The sequence below is a fragment of the Labrus bergylta genome, chromosome 4, assembly GCF_963930695.1.
Source record: "Labrus bergylta chromosome 4, fLabBer1.1, whole genome shotgun sequence".
In the NCBI taxonomy this organism is placed as follows: Eukaryota; Metazoa; Chordata; class Actinopteri; order Labriformes; family Labridae; genus Labrus; species Labrus bergylta.
This window is the reverse complement of record NC_089198.1, coordinates 14,845,693-14,865,623: the sequence shown is the minus strand read 5'-3', so window position 1 is coordinate 14,865,623 and position 19,931 is coordinate 14,845,693. Positions and strand designations below refer to the sequence as shown.

The following is a 19,931-nucleotide window of genomic DNA, read 5'->3' as shown; positions in this document are numbered from 1 at the left end:
CACCTTGTTGAGAGGTCTGTCTGGTAGACTGGGTAGACTGACAAATAACTTCTTCTACACGGAGAAAGTGAGACACAGACCGGCTTTCACAAGAACAGGCGCCACCTGTTGGCTTGGAAGGATGCCCCCCCGTATTCTCACTTTTTAACTATAATTCTTCATTTGAAACACTGTACATGAACCAAATCTCACATAAGAAAAGAACATAACACAAAAAAAACTTACATATTGATTTATTTAAAAGGGCCCAAAGCTTGACATATATAATCAAATTAGAAAACATACAATGTAGTCTTGTATAAAATGTATTTACAAGTATTTAAACAAGTCTTCATATGGAACATGAAGATCTCAATACCTCTTTTAAACATGATCCCATTTCCGTAAATGTTTTAAAATTCAAGTCTTATGTCCACACTTTGGCATCCTTAACACAACAGGTGCTCATTGAATATCTAGTGATGAGACGTCCCCTGTCTCCAGTTTTGGCTGGGGGGGAGGCCTCCACGACAGTGAGCACACTGTTCTCATTCATTGCTGTTCAAGGCCTGATCTGCTTTTCTTGGTGGCTATGAAGGACACTGCTGGATACATTGAAGAACTGCTCAGTGAACTGCATTGTTGCTGTTTTTTTAGGTTATTGTACTGTCAGTGGGGGAAGTGCACCCTTGCAGAGACAAAAAGAAAGAAAAGAAAGGTCAGCATATTACAAGGTGCCTGGTTTGGCTTGTTCCGGAAGTGGTTTCAAAAAGGCAGCTGGAAAAGCGCAGTCCTCTGTCGTTTACAAAAAAAACATGACTCAACATGTTAAGTTGCTGCCTCTTCTAATTTTTGTAGATTATAATCATGTCATAACATTAAATCTTACTGAGTGGAATACCATTATTTCCTGACTTGGATGAAAAAGCCGTCTAGACTTTCATGTGGGCATGAAGCAGCATAGCTTGTTAAAAAAAAAAACATCCCATGACAGAAGATCAAAATCACAAAAAACGTCTGTCAATGTTTTAATCATATTTTGGAGATCTCTTGAAAGGAGGACTGAGTTGAATCATTTCTTTCTGATTCTGACTGTGGAGGCAGCGTGTGGCAGGTGTTGGTGGATTTATTCTGTCTTTGGTCTCTTTCTGTTACTGCTTGAAGAGTCTGCAGCTTCCTGGGGAAGAAATGAAAGAGCAAACACATTGACTCTCACATTTCAAATGTATTTTAAAGAGTATTTATTTTTAGGTTCCATCGAATCCTGTAATACTCACCCGATTCCTTTTTCTGGTTACTCTGAAGAAATCCTCGATGCGTGTCTGCTTGCTGCGTCCTGCTTTCTCCTCCTTCTCCCTCTCCTCCCGCTTACTTTCACGCATCTGACGAAATGTCTCCATTCGGCGACGGACCCTTTCCTTCCTTAATAAAGAAACGGCAACATTAATACAGATCTAGTGTGAGAGCACTGAAAGATGGGCTTAATAATTTAAAGCAAAGTGTACGTACTTAACACGCGCGCTGTGACAAAGGAACCCAACCAGTGCTTCTTCATCTGGCTCAGTCCAGGTGAGTTCAGGTGAGTTCATGGTTTGAGGTTCTTTCAAGAAGATTTCACGCGCTTCTTTGTACTTCCATGAAATTGGCACAGGATGGGTCTGAAGAGCAGCAATTGGAAGTGTCATAAAAGATTTGCATTTTTAGAATTGCACAAAAAAAACAACAAAGACGACTGGTTGTACATGAAGTACCTTTTTGTTGACATGTGAAACCACTTCCTCAATGGTACGATGCTTCTGGATCAGTGTCAGAGCTCTCTTAGGACCCAGACCTGCTATCTTCCCACAGTAGTCACAGCCCAACAAGATACACAGGTCGACAAACTGGTGGAGAAAAAATGCGAGGGAATTCTGAGATCTTATTTGCATAGAGTGTTTCTGTATGTTTAATTTGGTTTAAAAGGCGTCTTAAAGCAAGTTTTAGTTTTACCTCTTTGTGACTAATTTGGAGTTTCTCTAACAGCTTGGTTAAAGAATATTCAATAATTTCACTGTGAGGGAGAGGAAGAACACAGATTACCATTAGATCAGTTGAGAAACCTTGAAACTCACTATTGGTTGCATCTGATCAAGAAAACAAGGTGACTTCTCAGCTAGGCAGATGTTTTTTTTTTATAAAAGCAGCTATCTGAGGTCTGAGTGTTTGTCTTAGCTTCCATCTTTGCAGATACCTGACAGTTTTCTCTGACTACTCGATTACTTTGTGTGCCACTTTTAGAATGAATGTTGAACTTTAGAAATGTAAATATTGAGTCACTTTTACCTTACAGTACAAAAATGGAATATATCATATCACCACTAAAAACAATAATTATCATTAAGAGCTAACCCCTTTTGGCATAGTGGCTAGTGAGTGACCTGATTTTTTTACTTGCAAAAGCAAAACTTTTTTCTGCATTTGAAAGGCAGCAGGTTTTATTTTCACTCCCTGACAAGCCAGCAGGAACAATTTGAATTTGAATTTATTTATTTACTAGGGACAAGTCAATTTAATATAGTTTCAATACAGAGCAGGAAACTGAATTTATATTACACAATGACTTCAAAATATAAGAATACTGGTAGAATTCCTTCAGTAATACATGAAATGCACAGCTCTTACCTGTTTTTCTTGGCGTTAAGCTGGCAAATGAGAGTTTTGGCCCCAAATGGCAGCGTGTCCATGTCCTCTGACGCAACAGCATCCACAATTCCCTCTCTCACCAGCTGGGCGCACAGTGCTTCAGCATCCCCTGGAGCCTAATGGACAAGACACAGAGGGAAAAAAAGTGGGATTGAAATGAATTAAGAGAAGGAGGGAAGGAAGGTGGAGAACCTGAGATCATTTTAAACAACTTGGTGCATTTTATGTCTTACCTGAACGACAGGTACACCCAGAAACTTCAGGAGCTGGACACAGTCTTTTGTCTGAGACGAAGCTGCATGGAGCACAAAGGAGGTTCACATTAGAAGACCTGACAGTTAGGATAAGACCCTACTGAATATCTCAAGAATTTTAAGAGTTGTATAACATGTGAAAACTTCTGCTATTAGTGATCAGTCTGTGTAGATGTACCTGTGCCATTAAGGTTGGCTGACCTCCAACCAGCTGCTTCAGCTCGCTTCTCAAGCTGCAGGAAGAAACACGAGCTTCATAAGCATTAGCACACATTTTGTACCACACGACAAATGTGTGCTGCTAAGTTCAAATCACACTGATTAATAAATCTCTCTGCATCTTCCCTGTTAGAAATGTTGTTAAAATGTAATTTGTAACAAATATATAAGACTAGTTCTACCACCCATTAGTCTCTCTCTGACCCGTGACTGTCCTGCAGACCTCAGATGTTTACTGTCAAACTGAGTCAGGAGATTAAGACTCAAAGGCGTTACTTACAACCGCTCTCTTTTCCCCAGGAGGCTTTCCGTCAAACACAAACACAGGCTTTATGTCATGTTCCAGGAAGGTGAGCGTGCGAAAAAAGAGACCTGTCAGAGGGCTAAGGAGGAGAAATAAAGGATATTTCATAGAAATGTATTGACCAAACGTATAACCATGTGCATCATAAAAAACACAAAAGCAATCTTCAAATTGTTTCGAGGACTGTCTGATATTGTATCATTCTACTAGATAGCTGTAGTTTGTAGTGATTCTGTGTTGGGTTGCATTATTTTAGGGCTTTACTAATATTTTTTTTTCATTTTTAGTTATGTTGTTTGATTAAGTAGTGATTGAGAGTTAAGTTGTAAATAATAAGAATGATGTCATAAGATGGGATCGGCTCCAGCCCCCCGCGACCCTGAACGGGTTAAGCAGTATGGATAATTGATGGGAGGACAGATGTCATAAGATAAACAGCTGAAGCAGTAGTGTGAGTATTTTAAATAAAGTTATAGAAAGGCCATCACATAGGCCTGCCTTCCTTCTTTCAGATGTTAGTTTTCAGTACACTGAATGTACTAAGGTGTCAATGTATTTCTAATTCACTAGTCAGAGAAAAACAAAGTCATGGTGAAAAAAGGTCTACAGTTGCATTCCTTTGGTGGGACAGACTGGTCGTCAATCATCAAAGAGCTCACCTTAGTGAAGGCGTCGCTGCTCTGAACTGGTTCACCACAATAGAAGTATCCAGTGCAATCACTTTTCCTGTGGAGAGTAACACCCCGTCATCTCATCTATCTTCAGCACCACACAAAAGACAATTCCCGGTAAGACATAAATGGTAGTGTATCACAGCTACTCAGCCATGAGATAGAAAATCAAAAAACAGATTACATATACTAAAGTACAGTACTTAAATATACTCTATGAGGTACTGTTTATTTCCATTTAACAGTTACATAAACATTAAAGATTTATTTGACTATGCTTTTAGTGGAATTATTTAACAATTTAATCCTGCTCTGTGGAAATTACTTGATTTGAACTCTTAATGAAAAATGCATCTGCAGGTTGCAGTAACACAGTCCCATAAAAACATTATGAGGTTCATTGAAGCCTCAAGACAGTTTGAAAGACCAAACAAAAGGGACTTTCTTTAGCTGTATATCATCTCATACAGTATACATATCTAATAGGTTACTTTGGCACACAATGTTACATGAACAAATCGTCTGTGACTTCTTTTGGCATAATTGTAATCTTTGAGTGGATAACTATTTAAATAAACTGCAGTAGAAAAAAAAAATCAGCAACATTACATATGTTTAAAAAAATACAATCACGACTGTCAAACAGGATGAAAACAATGACAAGCAGTTCAGAGCATTATTTGTATAACCACTGTAATAGAGAAAAAAAACAGCCTGATGGGATGACGTCATATGTTGATATTTTCTCAGCAGCTTTTTATGAATTATATAATGTGACAGTCTCATTGTTAGGGTGGTTGAGGTGTTATGCTAACATTAGCACTTAGCAATAGCAGTTTAACAATAGGCTACACTGTCCAATCGTGACAGAAAGCAAAGACACAGGTGTAAGGTGTAATAGTTACCGGTGTAGTCACTTATATCCTTGTGAGAAACAGAACCTGGAGCATCCGAGCGGATCAAATCTACCAGTTTGGTGATCCCCATTGTACTGTCAGCACATATGTTTCTCGGTTTATAAATAGCTTTAGCATCCGTCAATAAGAAAAGGAGGAGGAGGGGGGGAGCAAAGGTTTGAACTATTAAAACTTCACTGCCTCTTGTTGAAGATCTCAGGTGGAACAAACAGACTGAACCGGCTCTTGTGTTGAAGGCTGTCGAGCTTCAATCAGAGGCAGCAACAACTTCCTGTTTCTGCACACAGGCTGATGAAGCAGCAGGGGTCAGCATTGCACACACAGAGAGGACTCTGAAGGAGTTTAACATCCATTATTTATTACAGCAAAATATAATCAAACTATGAGTGTATTCACATTTTACAAACAAAGTAAAATTCATACCGTAAAACCCCAAAGAGATAGGTACAGCGCTTAACAGGGAGAAAATGGTCACAGCAACACGTTGTTGTTATAGTAATAAATTAACCCTTATATAATACACACTGATTTCATCACTGAAAAATAATGACATCAACATTTCATATACGTAGTCATGTTTTACATGTAATCATAAACACAGTAGCTCTTAGAGTTATATCACATTATAAGATGATTAGAACCACATCGTCCATTCCTGTAGACTTGTGGGTAACTTGTGAAAAAAAACACAAGTGGTCACTTTTCTAGGAGAAAAAACAAAACAAGCTCCGACTACAAACATCATAGGAGAACAATATCACTTTACACCAAAATACTCCGAGCACCCTATCCTTTGTTTGTCACCGCTTCATCTAGCTTATAATGGAAGTCTTAAACATGGCTGCCAGAGAGACGTAAAAAAATAATAATAATAATGATAACCCATTTAAAAAGGACAGACTACAAACATTTTAACACTTTGTTATTTAAGTGCTGTACATAAATGTTTTGGAGTATTGCAGAACTTAAAGGACATCAAGGGTAAGTGTTATGGCATCTCTAGAGTAATTCATGTTACTTTGACACTTGATGAATGGTACTTTTTGACAAAACTTACAAACCTGAATTTCAAACCGACAAGATAAATTCCGCTCCGAGGTTTGGTCCTGTAACTACAGCTCCAGCGCTGAACTCGGTTCCCAAAACACTTTGGCCTGAAGTAAATCCTTGTTTACCCTTGCAATCATTTATATTTAGTTTTGAATGTTGTTTTGGCATAACATTATTCTTTAGTAAAGTTTTGTGGTGTCTACTGATTAATGCCAGGTTTTCAAGATCCTTTACAACTTTAACATGGCCCCCATATTCTAAACCATCTGTTTAGTTTGTCCTTAACTCAAGTGAACATCTGCAGCAGTGCTCTCATTATGCTTTGTCTTGCCAGGTAAACAGATAAATCGTTAAATGTAAGACTTGCTAACTTTAACATTACCTCTTGCCCTGGTGGTTCTGTAAGATGTGAGTGCTAGCTAATGTGACATAAAGCAACAATGGGTGGAAACACCAAACACCATTATATAACTGGTTTTGTAAACAATGGTTGTTTCACTGCTTCTGGTCTTATTTGGACAGCACCAAGCTTTTTATCCTAAATTAAATTTGCTTGAAAGTCGAGGATATAAGCAATTGTCCTTTAGTTTCCAGTCGTTGCTTTTTCATTTTTAGATGTAGGAAAGACAAATTCTGTATTTCTTTGAACAAGGACTTGCTTTGGCTTCCAGTGTTTTGGTAGACTTCGTCTTGTCCCATGTTAGCGTCTGAACCAGATCCAGGTGTTAATAAGCCAGAATGCCACAGTGGCAGAATACAGGATCACCTCTCGTTTGGAGCGTTCTTTGTTTTCTTCTTCCAGCAGCTGCAGACGCCGGTTCAGCTTGACTATCTGGAAGACGACATGAACACACTTTAAATCACTACTTGTGCCATGCATGGGTAGCATCTGTATAATTACATACAGAGGATTACCCATGTCAAGCACTACAGCAGCAACATTTGAACAATACTGTGAGCTTCAGGGCGCGGTCACACTGGCACGCTTCACCCTCAAAGTGCTATTCATTTAACTAGTGTGAATGCTCCATTCCGTGTTTTAGCACGGTACACTTCTTTGGCCCTGGCACAGTTGGAAGAGGTGTGATTCGGCACAGTTCAGTTCATGCACAAACAACGGCACGAAACGTGGACAGCGTTAATCTGGCCAAAATGACACATAATAAACCACAAAGTAGCAAATCTTGTTCTCTGTGTTGTTCTACGATGTGCCGACGTAGACTCAACCATGCGTCCTGTTTTCTTTTGAGTCCGTCTGTCTTGTAAACTGAGCAGGCTTCATGATCACATAAAGCCATGCATGTGTTTATTGCAATGTTATGTACAAGAGGTAACCGTGCTCAGGCCCGGTTAGTCCATGAGCAGTATGAGTGCAGGCCAGCGGGGGAATGGGGAGGGGGGGACAATTATGCTTCAGCACAGTACGGGACCACTGGGCCAAGTGTCAGTGTGCCCTTACTGGCCAAGTATGTGATTTGTACTTATCTAAAGATGTCTGTTATAGGACAATATACGCGTAACAGTCACAACACTTAAGCCATGTGAGAGGGTTTACCTGTCGCCGCAGAGAGGATGCGTCCACTAAACCAGATTCATCATGGTTCATGTCCAGGGCCAGGTCCAGGTGTGTCCTGTGGAGATCCACATTTCTCAGATTAGGGTCATTATAACAGTGACATTCATAGCAATATCAGTCAGAGATTACCTACACAGAGACATTCCAAAAAGGGAATCTTTTTCGAACACTCATTTGCACTGAAGACATTATGGGAACAATAAGTGACCTGCATTGGCACAATGCTTCTGATTCAAATTAAGTCAGATGACAAGAACAGCCTGCATATTATAGAAACATGTGCCCAAATATTGACCCTGGCATCTTCCTGTAATTCCACGAAACAGTGTTTTCAGTTTGCAGAGATTACAGGAGGAATGATGCAAGTTGAGGTTTCATAACAATAAGAAGGGCCTTGTGTAATGTTGCCCAGTTTAGAGAGACAAACAATAATCCTAAACTATTTAAATCCCTTTACTACATCATGTTTGGATCTCATACAGCTGCTTTCCTTCTTGCTTCAGAAACTCCATCACTCCCTAACCCTTACCATTATTCCCCTGATGACCTCTCCTAATGCCTACAATGCTCTGAGAAGAGCATATTTTGCATAGATGAAAACTCACCTGCGGTGGCTGTCATCTAGCACTTCCAGGACTTGCTGGTATGCCCGGCGTGTGGTTGACTGGACGTAGGACAGGAACCCTGTGGCTGTGAACAGGTCAATGTTTGCATCCTCTGGGGAGCAGAGAGGGGGGCACAAGCGGACCGGAGGGGCAGAAGGGGAAGGAGTTACACTGGAGGAGACAAGAGTGTGGAGAAACAGAAAAAATAAATAAGATCATTTTGGAACTATTTCTGAAAGTCAAGCCATCTTTGGTGAGGCAGGATTCTTGAATGTGGATGTGCTCTTACCTTACGTCCAATCTGCTGTGGCGAGCAGACATGTTCTCACTGGCACTGCGCTCCCTTCGAGACCGAGCATGAAAGTTGGCCTATGGAGGACACAAAGATTCAAAATGATGTGAGGCTCACTTGAGAAGTGAAAAGGTCAAAATCAAACCACAATTTGTTAGTTTCTTCCATTATTCAAATAGTCCTTTGGAATCTACTGTTAGAGCGGAAATATTGGTTAACTCTGTAGCCTAAACTAGCCGTTATTACTCACAAGAAACTTAACATTTCCACTGATGGTGAAAGTGAGACAAGGGGAATAGATTGGTATTAATATGACTGAATTAGTTTTTCTGCTTCTTCACTGTCTGACTCTCATCCTTCAACTGTCTTTAAAGGAATTCTGTATCTCATAACACGTGTGTTTACCTTTTGTGCCATCTTCAGTTTTGTTTCTCTGTAATAGCCTGCAGCTTTAGTATCTTTTAACCTCTGTCCTCCTCTATCAACCTCTCCTTTATCCCACAGTAAACAGATGTCAAATGAACCGGATTTCTTTCCGCAGATCGATATGATTACAGTTAGTCCTCCAGAGTCTATGAGCCTAATTGACCCGTCAGAATCAAGTATTTAACACAGCCATGTAGTAATCATGCTATAGTGCACAGGATGTTCTATTGGTAAAGCATCAAGGTAATGAATGATTGATGCTTACGGCCGGGCTGGGATTGCTCTGTGAGGTGGGAGTTTGTTCAGTTTCAAGAGAGTCCAGTGGCTGTTCTGAGAGGGTGAGGACACGCGGTGGGGCCTTCATGTTCAAGAGATCCACAGGCGGGACAGACTGAATCAGGTCCAGGTCTCGGGTTCGTGAAAATAGAGTATCCCCATCATCACCTGTTGAGTAAGTGAGGAGGAGATTGACTCTGACTAGCAGTCACAAGAATCATTGAAATTTAAAAGAGTGCAGAGACCCGAGTGCATCTGCCTCCAACTTAAACCAGGTGTGCAGGGTTATTTTCTGCCAGTGACCCTCACCTGCTACTACGATCCTCTCAGGTACTTGCATCATAGTCGTGTGTGTAGGCATGGGTTGCTGAAGTAACAGAGAGCCTTTTTGCTTCGCTGATGACACCATGAGGGTGTCAGGGATTCGCATGCGCTGGCTGATGCCCTCTGTGTACTCCAGTTCATAATGGATGCGGTTCATCTCAGCCACCTCTGCAGAGGGGGAGGAGAAGGTTGGCCCACTCATCCAGCCTGCATACACATCAAATGAAAGGAAATGGAAAAACACTTATTATACTGTTGAGCGGTTTAACTAATAGATCAAGTTTGAGAGTTTTAGTTAAAGACATTTATTAGGTTTAAGTATTTCGGTGACACTAACACAGAGGCAAGCATGTCAAAAATAATCACATCAAAGCTCAGTACAAAGCCCTAAATGTTTACCAGCTCTCATATGTGAATGAATGCTCAAGCCTGCAATGCCATCATGTTTAACCTAAAAGAAGCCTCAAGCGGGGTCATTGTGCAGAATAATAAAACAAATAGTGCTTTCTAATTGGCTCAGTAGGTTAAAGTACTGCCCAGCAGAACTCACTCTCTGGTCCGTGTGAAAAGGCATGTGAAGAAACCAAACAAGCCCCCACAACAAGGTGGAGAGCACAGCGTGTTAGTCAAAGACAACAATTTGAACATATTAGAAATGAAAGTCGTTGTGTTGCATGAAGTTACGTAACGTTAACATGAAGTGTAACTGTTGTTGACACATGGCTTCAATGTCACTGAATGAAAATCCACATTAGACGCCATGTCTAACACTAAGGTTAGCTGATAGCTAATGCTACTACAGTATTATGTCATGTCTGACCCGCCTGACAGGTATTAGCTGATGTTACCTTTATCACAACACGTTAGCTTAGCAGCAGCGAGTGCACAACCATTAACAGTCTGCAGAAACAAGCTAACCAGACACATCTATTTCTTTACTGCAGCTACTTACCGCTGTGGTTTAAAACCGTGTTTACAATGTCATGTGGTCAATGTCCGCTCAGCAGTACTGACGGGATGGAAGTGAAACTAAATCATACACCGCTTCGAGCTAGTGTGTGTGTGCGTGTGTGTGTGTGTGTGTATGTGCGCGTGTGTGCGTGTCTGTGTGTGTGTGTGTGTGGGGCGGAGTGTGTGCAGCAGAGTCCAATCGGGCGGTAGAAGCAGGCTAGAAAACGAGCGCACACAATGATCACACTGTACACTGTATAACATTATTATTATAAGGCTACTTACAGTCAGTGGTATTTGAACCATTGAGACAAATGAAATGTGCTCTACATTAACACAGATCGATTAATTCTATAATTAAATGTATCTCTTCTAATCCGAAAATCCGAAAATAAACACTGTTTTCACAGATAGTTTCCTGTTAAAAAAAAACAACAATTAGGAAATCTAGGCCTACATATTGTACAAATCGTATTAAAATGAATGAAAACAATTTCGGTCATATTTCTTCAAACAAATACAAATATTCGTCGTCGCCAAGTAGCCCTACATGAGGTTGAAAGTGAAATGGTCGCTTTATCAGCACTAATAACATTAAACAAATGATTTTTTTTTTACAATCATTAGTGTTTTCTTTGTGATGGTTACCAAAGAAAACGTAAAAAAAAAAAATACATAACACTCCATAGGATATGATGGAGTGTATGATTTTTGTTTAAGAACAAACATGTTTTATTGAAGATGGGTTAGGGGCCACTGGACATTTAGTTATGACTTTTTTTTCCCCACAGTTCTGACGTTGAACAAAGAAATCGGAATTTTTACCGATTTCTAAGTGAAACAATTTACTAAAAAAAAAAGTCAGAGTAAAAAAACACAATAATTTAGTAATATCTTTCATTTTCTTTGCTTGGTAAAACTTTTTTTGGTCTTTGTCTCAGAGTTCAACCCAGAGCAGAGTATATCTACTTACAAAATTGCAATAACATTTTGGATTTTGGGTGATGACACAGACTAGTTTACAAGTGCATTGCATCTAATTTAAATTGTATTTATAGGCTGTATATTTTTCAATCATAGTTATTTAAAGAGAGTTTTTGGTCCATGTTCAGCCTACAAGCAGATGCAGTGTTAATGCATAGGTAGGTGTAGGCTAAAGTTACAGTAAATAGCCTGAGATATATTAAGTATACATTTTCACAGCAGTGTTGGCTTTTTCTTGGCTGAGTGCAAATGCTTAATATAGAAGTGAAAATCATAAAAAGTTTCAGATAGGCTAGTTCAAATGAGCTACAATAGACCCAGAGTACTACCAGCAGATTTTATTATAGCATGCACATCGACAAGCATGTGTTTAAATCCATCTTAGTTTACATTTTTACTGTCAATCACTGGATGAGACTCACAGAGATACATCAAACTTATATGGGTCTACATACTCGAACCATATTAATGTAGAAATGCATGCTGGTCTCAGCTATTACGCTTGAAATAAATGAAGACAGATTGTTATCTCTGTGGAGACACAATACATCACACAAAACAAATGTATTTAAAATATTTTACTTATAGCCTATTATGGCACAGTGTTAAAGGAAATTTAAAGGACCTGCAAAAAAATACACTTTTGAATATTGAATTTGATGTTATTAAGTTTCATTTATTTTTTATAACAACGCACATTTCATTCATGAGGAGGCGTCTTTATGGAAGAGATGTTAACAGAGACATTTTACAGAAAAACTTTTAGGAATACAACTCCCACAATTCCATCTGGCTCAAAAAACCGATGCGCATGCGTCGTCCATCTGGGCCATTATTTTGTCCTCCTCAAGCTTCAAATGAACAACAGGCTGAACGTTGCTTGAAATGAATTAAATATTTACACACGGAAGGAGTTTATTTCTCGTCTTGTTCATCAACGCCGACACGAATGGAATCTCTCGGTCAGTAGCTCGTTGCCTCGCCGGGCTCGTCGGTCCTCCGTTGGACTTGGAGGCCGAAAACAGCGAGCGGAGTGACAGCCCCGTTAACGCCAGCAGATTGGGTGTTTATCTGGTTGGCTAGCGACCTAGCTAGCTTCCTAGACAGCCAAGAGGGGAAGAAAACCCCGAAAGCACCATTTGATAACTTCGGAAAGAGAGAGCTGGGGCTGTCCCTGTTCTGTCCAACCTACAGCGGGGATGGCACACCTTAAAAACATGCAAAACCAGGTACAGAAATCCTCTTTTCACTAACTGTCACCTCCCTGCTTCTTGTCTGAGTCTAGGCGAACCCCCCCATGACTGTCAGCTACTCATGAATAGGTGGGTGGGGGTCTGAGCCATCAAATCAAGTGATAAAACGGTCTGAATGTTGCATGTGTTAGAGGTAACTCTGCTGACAAAATGTGCAGTCAGAAACTCTTAATTACACTCTGTGTGCGAATTCAATACTAATTCATGATGATCAAAGTCCCCATTGTTTTAGGACTATAACTGTCACATACTGGAAATACAAATACATTATTAAGATTGAAAGACTTCTTTATGTGACTCTCATTCAGTCAAAAGTCGTCACTCATTTCCTGCTGTTATGGAGCAGAAAGCCACTGAAGTGTCATGCTTCTTGAATTACATCCTGGCAACAAAGTTGGATCTACAGTCTGTGTGATGACATGGACTGTGGCTGAATAGAAGACTGGTGGTAAACATTACAAAGGTTAATCATCGTCTTTTTTTATATTTGTGGCTTGAGGTAGAACATCATTATACAAGCCAAAAGACAGATTTATCTCCCACCGTCACGTCTTATTAACCTTTTACAATGAAGACATTTATAAGTTCAACCAGTTGTCGTGTTTATAAACACACACAGATCAGGCCTTAAGAACAGTCATCACATCTTACATTGTCAGATTCAGTTATTTTCTTTTGCTTGCTTGACCAGAACACCCGGTTGGACCCAGAGGAGTACTTCACCAAGCAGGAGCGGATTGGGAAGGGGTCCTTTGGGGAGGTCTACAAAGGCATCAACAACCGCACAAAGGAGGTGGTGGCGATTAAAATAATAGATCTGGAGGAGGCAGAGGACGAGATAGAAGACATCCAACAGGAGATCACAGTGCTGAGCCAGTGCGATAGCCCTTTTGTTACCAAGTATTTTGGATCATACCTGAAGGTGAGGTGTTAACATTTATGAAGGAATGACACCGATTACTTTCACTTATATCGAACAGGAAAAGGCAAAGAGAGCATTTTGAATCTTTCATCAAACATGTTGTCCTTTCAGGGGACCAAGCTGTGGATTATCATGGAGTATTTAGGTGGAGGATCTGCTCTGGATTTGGTAATCAGATTTATATTTGTATACAGCTTACAAAGTGTAATTCAAGTGTTGTGCAAGGTGGTACTGTTTACGCTTGAGAAGCCTAACTTGACTTGTTTTTGACTCTCTCCCTTCTCCCCAAACTTCCACATTGTTCTGGTGTATCTGCTGCCCCTCCTAGCTCCGTCCAGGGCCTCTTGAAGAGACTTACATTGCTACTATACTGAGGGAAATACTGAAGGGTTTGGAGTATCTGCATTCTGAAAGAAAGATTCATAGAGATATCAAAGGTAATAAGCACTCTGTTCACGCATTTAAAAAAGCGTCCCTTCCTTCATCCAAGCCTCTTAAAGATAGTGAGACACGTGTCCTCTTTCAGTTGTATTAAGACAGATATCACGCTCTTTGTGTGTTGACTGTATATTCACTTTAAAGTGCTTTGATTTAAGCTCCGCAGCAGACACTTAATGTCGAGCAGTGATGAGCGATATGATGAGTAAGTCTTAACCAGATGCTGGACGGAATATGTCCATGCAGTATGCGTATTGCTGCATACATTAATGAATTAACACCATCTGAGTGCATCACGGAATACTGGAGGAGTTTAGTTTACATCTATATATGGTGCTGTTTATGGTGTTATCTGAAGCTGATGTTACTTTACTAAATCATTAGCGAATCACAAACAAATGACAGCCAGCTGACGGATCAACCAAGATAGAAAGTCGGTTAGATGTTGGGGTTGATTCTGTTAGTGTGGTCTGTTTTCCTTCAGTACGGCTTCTGATGTGTGTTGCTGTTTGTGCTCTCCAAAATAAAACTCGGGGGAAAAGACTGTAAAACATCCCTTGGCCCTTATTCCGCCCATCTGTTGGGCACAAAACCCCAAATAATGATAGTTCTGCCTTTTCTAAAACGACTCTTGGTTAATGTTTATGATTTGCGTCAGCATTTCATGACTTACTATTATCTCCAAATGAGGCTCAATCATTCTAAATATCGACAAGCCTTTTTTATTTTATTTTTTTTATTTTTTAGCTCTGCTCATTTTATTTCTCCATGTATTGTGATGTTATTTCTCTCTCTGTCTCCCTCTCCCAGCTGCCAATGTGCTCTTGTCGGAGCAGGGCGAGGTGAAGCTGGCAGATTTCGGGGTGGCAGGACAGCTCACAGATACCCAGATAAAGAGGAACACATTCGTCGGCACACCTTTCTGGATGGCTCCAGAGGTTATCAAACAGTCCGCCTACGACTTTAAGGTGTGTCTGTGGATTAAGCAAAAGGATCCATGTGTTTCTGCTTTAAGTGAACGATGTCTTAGGTATTTTGGGGCTTTTTTTTTTTTTTGCTTTTCTCACTTTTGGGTGAAAAAAATGTGTCCTCAGTTTGGTAGATCATTTTCAGTTATGAAAATATAATGTGATGGTGTTGGTGAAAGCTGTGACAAAGAGATGCTAAATTAACTTTTCTGCTTGGGAAGAGTCATAGGATGCATATCACTTCAGTAAGGAAACTATATTCACACTGTTTCTGGTGTCCGACGTACAGTAAACACACCTTTCTTACACGTCTCTCCCCCTCAGGCTGATATTTGGTCCCTAGGAATCACAGCCATTGAATTGGCTAAAGGGGAACCTCCAAACTCTGACCTTCACCCCATGAGGGTCCTTTTCCTCATCCCGAAAAACACTCCACCCACACTGGAGGGACCTTACAGCAAGCCCTTCAAAGAGTTTGTGGAGGCTTGTCTAAATAAAGACCCTCGTTTTGTAAGTAATTCGTCCATGTACAGACATTGTAGTGGAGCTAAAAGGGGCTCAGACATGCTTTTGGTTGCCTGTAATTAGGGTCAGAAAATTGGAGAATAATTCCAGATTGGCACTGTTGTTATGAGTGTAAGACTTGGGTCATTGTGAGTGGATTAGTGTGCCTTGGCCTTAATAGGAATTTCAAACCCAATCCACGTCACATTCTTGTAAAGTCTAAACAATGTGAGGGTGAAGAATTGTTATATCTAGACGACTGTTGTCGGCTGAGTTATTCTTCATCCTGCTACTGAATGTTCATCTTTTGGCTGCTTCTGTCTCTCTAATGTTTTTCACAGAGGCCAACAGCCAAAGAGCTCCTGAAACACAAGTTCATAACACGTTACACAAAGAAGACGGCCTATTTGACAGAGCTGATTGACCGTTACCGCCGCTGGAAGTCGGAGGGGCACGGGGAGGAATCCAGCTCTGATGACTCGGATATGTGAGTCTGAAGACAGCCTCTCATGAGGCCATGTGCATTTTTTGAATTCTGTGATTTACGATGTGTTTTATTGAATCAGACCAAGGGGTTTAAGCCACCACTGCTACCCTCTGGAACCGCCGCTGTATTACAACATTACAAACTAAAAGAAAATTCCATCTGTGAATAATGATTAGTTCACAGGTTACAGCAGACTGTTTGATAAATGGAAACACAGTTTGACCAGATCGAGTGTCTTCCCGACCATAAAGACTGAGTCTGTACGGATCACGAACTATGTTTCATTGCACTCAAAGTAAACCAGGTGGTGTGATGGCTGCAAAGCTCTGTATATTAATGCCCTGCAGACAGCAGAGCAGCAAAGGAGAAGCTGCAGCTTCTCCAGACGTGCTTCAAACTCAGCATCATTTTATAAAAACACAGATTAGTGAGAAAAACCTAGACCTACCTCACACCTACATTTCACGATTTGCATGTTTTTCAGTTCATTAAATCATAGGGCCCAACTCTCATACCCTTCCGTTGTACACTTTCTACCGGATATTTGCTAAAAAAAAAAACTGAAACTCTGTTCCATGAAACAAATCTTTTCTTGTTTTTTCAGATTTACAAGCTTTTGTGTAAAAAAAACGTATTTGGCAAATAACAGGCCGGATTATGTAGGCTAAAATAAAATGACAAACTAACTATATCTACACCATTGACTGTTTGAAATACGGTATAGACTCATTTACTGACTTCATCCATTACCCCAATCCCCACAATGACTGATTAGAGTGGCAGTGAACTACGGCGTAGCACGCAGCGCTGATGGACCGCGGCACGCATAGAGATTATGTGGAAATTGGAGGTGTTTGCTGCCGTTTGAGGCTTTGAGTTTAGCATTTTGGCTGCTGCCAAGAGATACTAGAATCTCTTTATTGAAATCATTTTCTTGGGAAGCCTCTAAATAAAGTCAATGCACAGAAAATATGAAGGATATCCAAAAGGCGCCAACAACAAAGACACAGTGGAGAAGTTTAGTTCAGTTATTCACTGAGCTGTCCACCATCTGTGACTCAAAGCATGTTATAATAGGCATTTTAAAATGGGCCCTAAACGAGGACCGACTCACTGTTGGAGCCAAGCCTCAAGTGGCCACTGGAAGAACTGCAGTTTTAAGCGTTTGATTTGGCTTCATTCCTCAGCCCTGGAAGTTGTTGCTTAATTAACCCACATACACATATATCCATGAATAAAAAAAAATGTCCTTAATAGAAATGTCTTCTATAAATTAGAATTAGGTCATCGATTGATTGTGTTAAAATTGGGTCATATTTGTTCCTCCTCATATTATGAAAATCTCTGCTCTTATCTTTCCGTCCTTGCTTAAGGGATGCTGACGGTGACGTGGACACGTGTCCGATGTGGACCTTCCCCACAGTCAGACCCTCCTCTCTGAGCAAGCTACAGAAGGGCTACACACACACAGATTCAGATGTAAGACTCATCCAACTGCACTATACACAAGTCAAATGTTTTTATTTCTCCTTTTAACCATCTTTTTTTCCTTTTCCCAGTCAGGGGATTTGGTGAAAAGGCAACCCAAGTCACAATGCCTGTCTGCTTTGGTAACACCCATTTTCAGAGAGGTAGGCCAAACTGTTTCTGATTACACAACTCTGATTCAAACTATTCACTGCACTATATACAGGCGCATCCAATCTCAGAACACTTCAGCAAGCATCTTCTATCACCGTGTATATGCCTCTGGGAACAGATGTTATATTCTCCCATGATTTCAGTGAAGCCTTCGTTTTGTGTTAAATGTCTTCCAGACAAGATTTCTTTATCATGCAGCATTTACGTCTGCAAAATTCTTAGTCCAGAAAATGAGATAACACCACACAAACATTTCTTTGTTTGCAGTGCATACAAAAGTATGATTACTATTAACAACAACAACAAAAATGCTACGTTTGTACAACAGTGGACAGTTTCCTGAAACCAGTAGCAGGGCGTTATCTGGAGCAGTTAATCCAGTCTAAAAAAAGTGTCCTGGTTATGTGTCGTGCATAAGCCCTTATTAGCCCTTATCCTGGTTTTGAGATAACTGGATGTACTACCTGGACTACTATGTGAGAAATCAGGATACTGTGGCTGGTTAACACTTTAACCAGGTTTTTGAATACTCTCTGTAGTTACTTAACATAGTAACTGGGATGGTGAGAAATGAAGACTGAACTGCACCCAGATGATCAGGAACCTGGATACTGTGATAAAAAAAAACTAGCAACATAATGAGGTTTCCATTGTGCTAAGTAAACCTTAGAGGAGAAAAGAAACCAGAAAATATTTTTTATTACAGAAGTTGGAATTACGGAGTCGCTGGTAAGATGACCCGGTTACTTCTTTACTATTGAGCTCTGGAAAGGTTCATTTAGGCAAGGTCCATTTAAAACACCTGTTTAAGTTGTTAGTGGTCACAGTATGTGCACATGTAATAAAATAATAATATATTTACAGCTTTAAGAACAAGATTTAACAAAGTGCTTTGAGAAAAAAAAGGGGGGAAAAGCAGGATAAGCAAGAGAAAAGATCCCAAACATAGTGAGAAACATTAAAGGGCCAAGTCAAAGGATGTTAGATCACAGTAAATAACGTAGCATAGCACATCACACTGGCCAGAGAGTTACCTAAAATAACTTCAACAGGGGCGTCGGTAGCCTTCTGGTTAGTGTGTGCGCCCCATGTACAGAGGATGAAGTCCTTGAAAGCGTGCGGCCCGGATTAGAGTCCGACCTGTGGCTCCTTTCCCGCATGTCGTTCCCCACTCTCAACCCCGATTTCTGCCTCTCTCCACTGTCCTATTTCTAAAATAAAGGCACAACAAGGCTAAAAAAATAATAATACATATTTAAAACAAAAAAAAACAACTTTACTAGATGACATATGACCCATTATTTGATGGATTTGGTATGTCGTATTAATAAAGTAATAATTCAAATCAAACAAGAGAGGGCATGAAGGCTTTGGCAGTCATTCTAGTACTTCTTTCACCTCCAACAGTTAAAGGAGAAGCGGCGGGCGAGCGGCGCTGGCGTAGGAGCAATCGAGGAGCTGGAAAATGCCTTTAACCTGGCAGAGGAGTCCTGTCCGGGGATCTCCGACCGCCTCGTCACGCACATGATGGAGAGAGTGTGCAGGTGAGAAACCAAAAACTGTCACAGCTGTGTGTGTGTGTGTGTGTGTGTGTGTGTGTGTGTGTGTGTCCATTGTTCTGCAGAAGACGTTGATTTCTCTGAATTCATGGATTTCATATCCTTCTTTCAGGTTTTCTTTAAATGGTAACACCACCCAGTCTTCGCGGTGAAACTCCAGCTGGATGTAACTGAACCCCTAACCCACGTTTATTTGTCTCCCAGACCCCCCCAACCCCTCAGACAAGGACCACAGAAGAGCCCCCCCCCCCCACAACACCCCTTGTATCTTTGCATCCTTCCCTGTCCTGTCCACAAGAGATCTTTTAATTAGTTATAATTAAATATTTTTACAGTTTTTCTTTAAGAGCGGAGAGTATTTAAGACAAAAAAGCCATGTTACTTAGAGCGTTGTGTATACCTGTTAGACTGAAGAAAAAAAACTATAATAAAGTCTATGGAAAATGTCCTGTTTCCTGTTGTTTTCTGCTTCTTATAGAAATGAACGTCACATCAAACAATGACAAAACTCTGTTCTATGTTAAACGGTAAGCTGACAGAGAAACATGTTTTGTGTGAGCTTTCTTCTTTGTCTGCCTCACGACACAGACCGGTTCTGTGCTCATGACACTCTTGACTGATCTGTGGTGGAGCACTCATCCATAACATA

At 40.4% G+C, this 19,931-nt stretch overlaps 3 protein-coding genes across 3 annotated transcripts; 1 reads left to right on the top strand and 2 right to left on the bottom strand.

Annotated features, from left to right (window-relative positions):
- Positions 1 to 217: 217 nt before the first annotated feature.
- On the bottom strand, positions 218 to 5,251 carry zgc:110269 (probable flap endonuclease 1 homolog). Its single transcript, XM_020649987.3, has 11 exons — positions 5,015 to 5,251; positions 4,098 to 4,164; positions 3,415 to 3,517; positions 3,094 to 3,148; positions 2,895 to 2,956; positions 2,641 to 2,777; positions 1,969 to 2,029; positions 1,731 to 1,862; positions 1,489 to 1,637; positions 1,257 to 1,401; positions 218 to 1,156 (listed from the first exon to the last, which is right to left on the bottom strand). Exons 1-11 carry the CDS (start codon positions 5,094 to 5,096, stop codon positions 1,106 to 1,108), a joined length of 1,044 nt encoding a protein of 347 aa, XP_020505643.1. The 5' UTR covers positions 5,097 to 5,251; the 3' UTR covers positions 218 to 1,105.
- A 113-nt stretch (positions 5,252 to 5,364) lies between these two features.
- On the bottom strand, positions 5,365 to 10,687 carry LOC109996166 (mitochondrial fission factor homolog A). Its single transcript, XM_020650177.3, has 7 exons — positions 10,528 to 10,687; positions 9,561 to 9,782; positions 9,241 to 9,419; positions 8,547 to 8,626; positions 8,258 to 8,428; positions 7,632 to 7,707; positions 5,365 to 6,908 (listed from the first exon to the last, which is right to left on the bottom strand). The coding sequence occupies exons 2-7, from the start codon at positions 9,775 to 9,777 to the stop codon at positions 6,777 to 6,779; spliced, it is 855 nt and encodes a 284-aa protein (XP_020505833.2). The 5' UTR covers positions 9,778 to 9,782; positions 10,528 to 10,687; the 3' UTR covers positions 5,365 to 6,776.
- Positions 10,688 to 12,331: 1,644 nt separating this feature from the next.
- stk25b (serine/threonine kinase 25b) lies at positions 12,332 to 19,728 on the top strand. The gene is made up of 11 exons (XM_020649749.3): positions 12,332 to 12,739; positions 13,455 to 13,685; positions 13,797 to 13,853; positions 14,014 to 14,122; positions 14,934 to 15,091; positions 15,416 to 15,601; positions 15,937 to 16,082; positions 17,456 to 17,561; positions 17,642 to 17,713; positions 19,131 to 19,267; positions 19,395 to 19,728. The coding sequence occupies exons 1-11, from the start codon at positions 12,710 to 12,712 to the stop codon at positions 19,432 to 19,434; spliced, it is 1,272 nt and encodes a 423-aa protein (XP_020505405.1). The 5' UTR covers positions 12,332 to 12,709; the 3' UTR covers positions 19,435 to 19,728.
- The last annotated feature ends 203 nt before the right edge of the window (positions 19,729 to 19,931 follow it).

Coding starts and splice junctions, on each gene's coding strand:
- stk25b (XM_020649749.3), top strand. CDS start 12,710: ATGGCACACCTTAAAAACATGCAAAACCAG. Junction 12,740..13,454: donor TTAAAAACATGCAAAACCAG/GTACAGAAATCC, acceptor TTGCTTGACCAG/AACACCCGGTTGGACCCAGA. Junction 14,123..14,933: donor GATTCATAGAGATATCAAAG/GTAATAAGCACT, acceptor TCCCTCTCCCAG/CTGCCAATGTGCTCTTGTCG.
- LOC109996166 (XM_020650177.3), bottom strand. CDS start 9,777: ATGAGTGGGCCAACCTTCTCCTCCCCCTCTGCAGAGGTGGCTGAGATG. Junction 7,708..8,257: donor CTAGATGACAGCCACCGCAG/GTGAGTTTTCAT, acceptor GGATCTCCACAG/GACACACCTGGACCTGGCCC. Junction 6,909..7,631: donor CATCCTCTCTGCGGCGACAG/GTAAACCCTCTC, acceptor GTCGTCTTCCAG/ATAGTCAAGCTGAACCGGCG.
- zgc:110269 (XM_020649987.3), bottom strand. CDS start 5,096: ATGGGGATCACCAAACTGGTAGATTTGATCCGCTCGGATGCTCCAGGT. Junction 2,030..2,640: donor CTTAACGCCAAGAAAAACAG/GTAAGAGCTGTG, acceptor TCTCCCTCACAG/TGAAATTATTGAATATTCTT. Junction 1,863..1,968: donor TCCAAATTAGTCACAAAGAG/GTAAAACTAAAA, acceptor TTTCTCCACCAG/TTTGTCGACCTGTGTATCTT.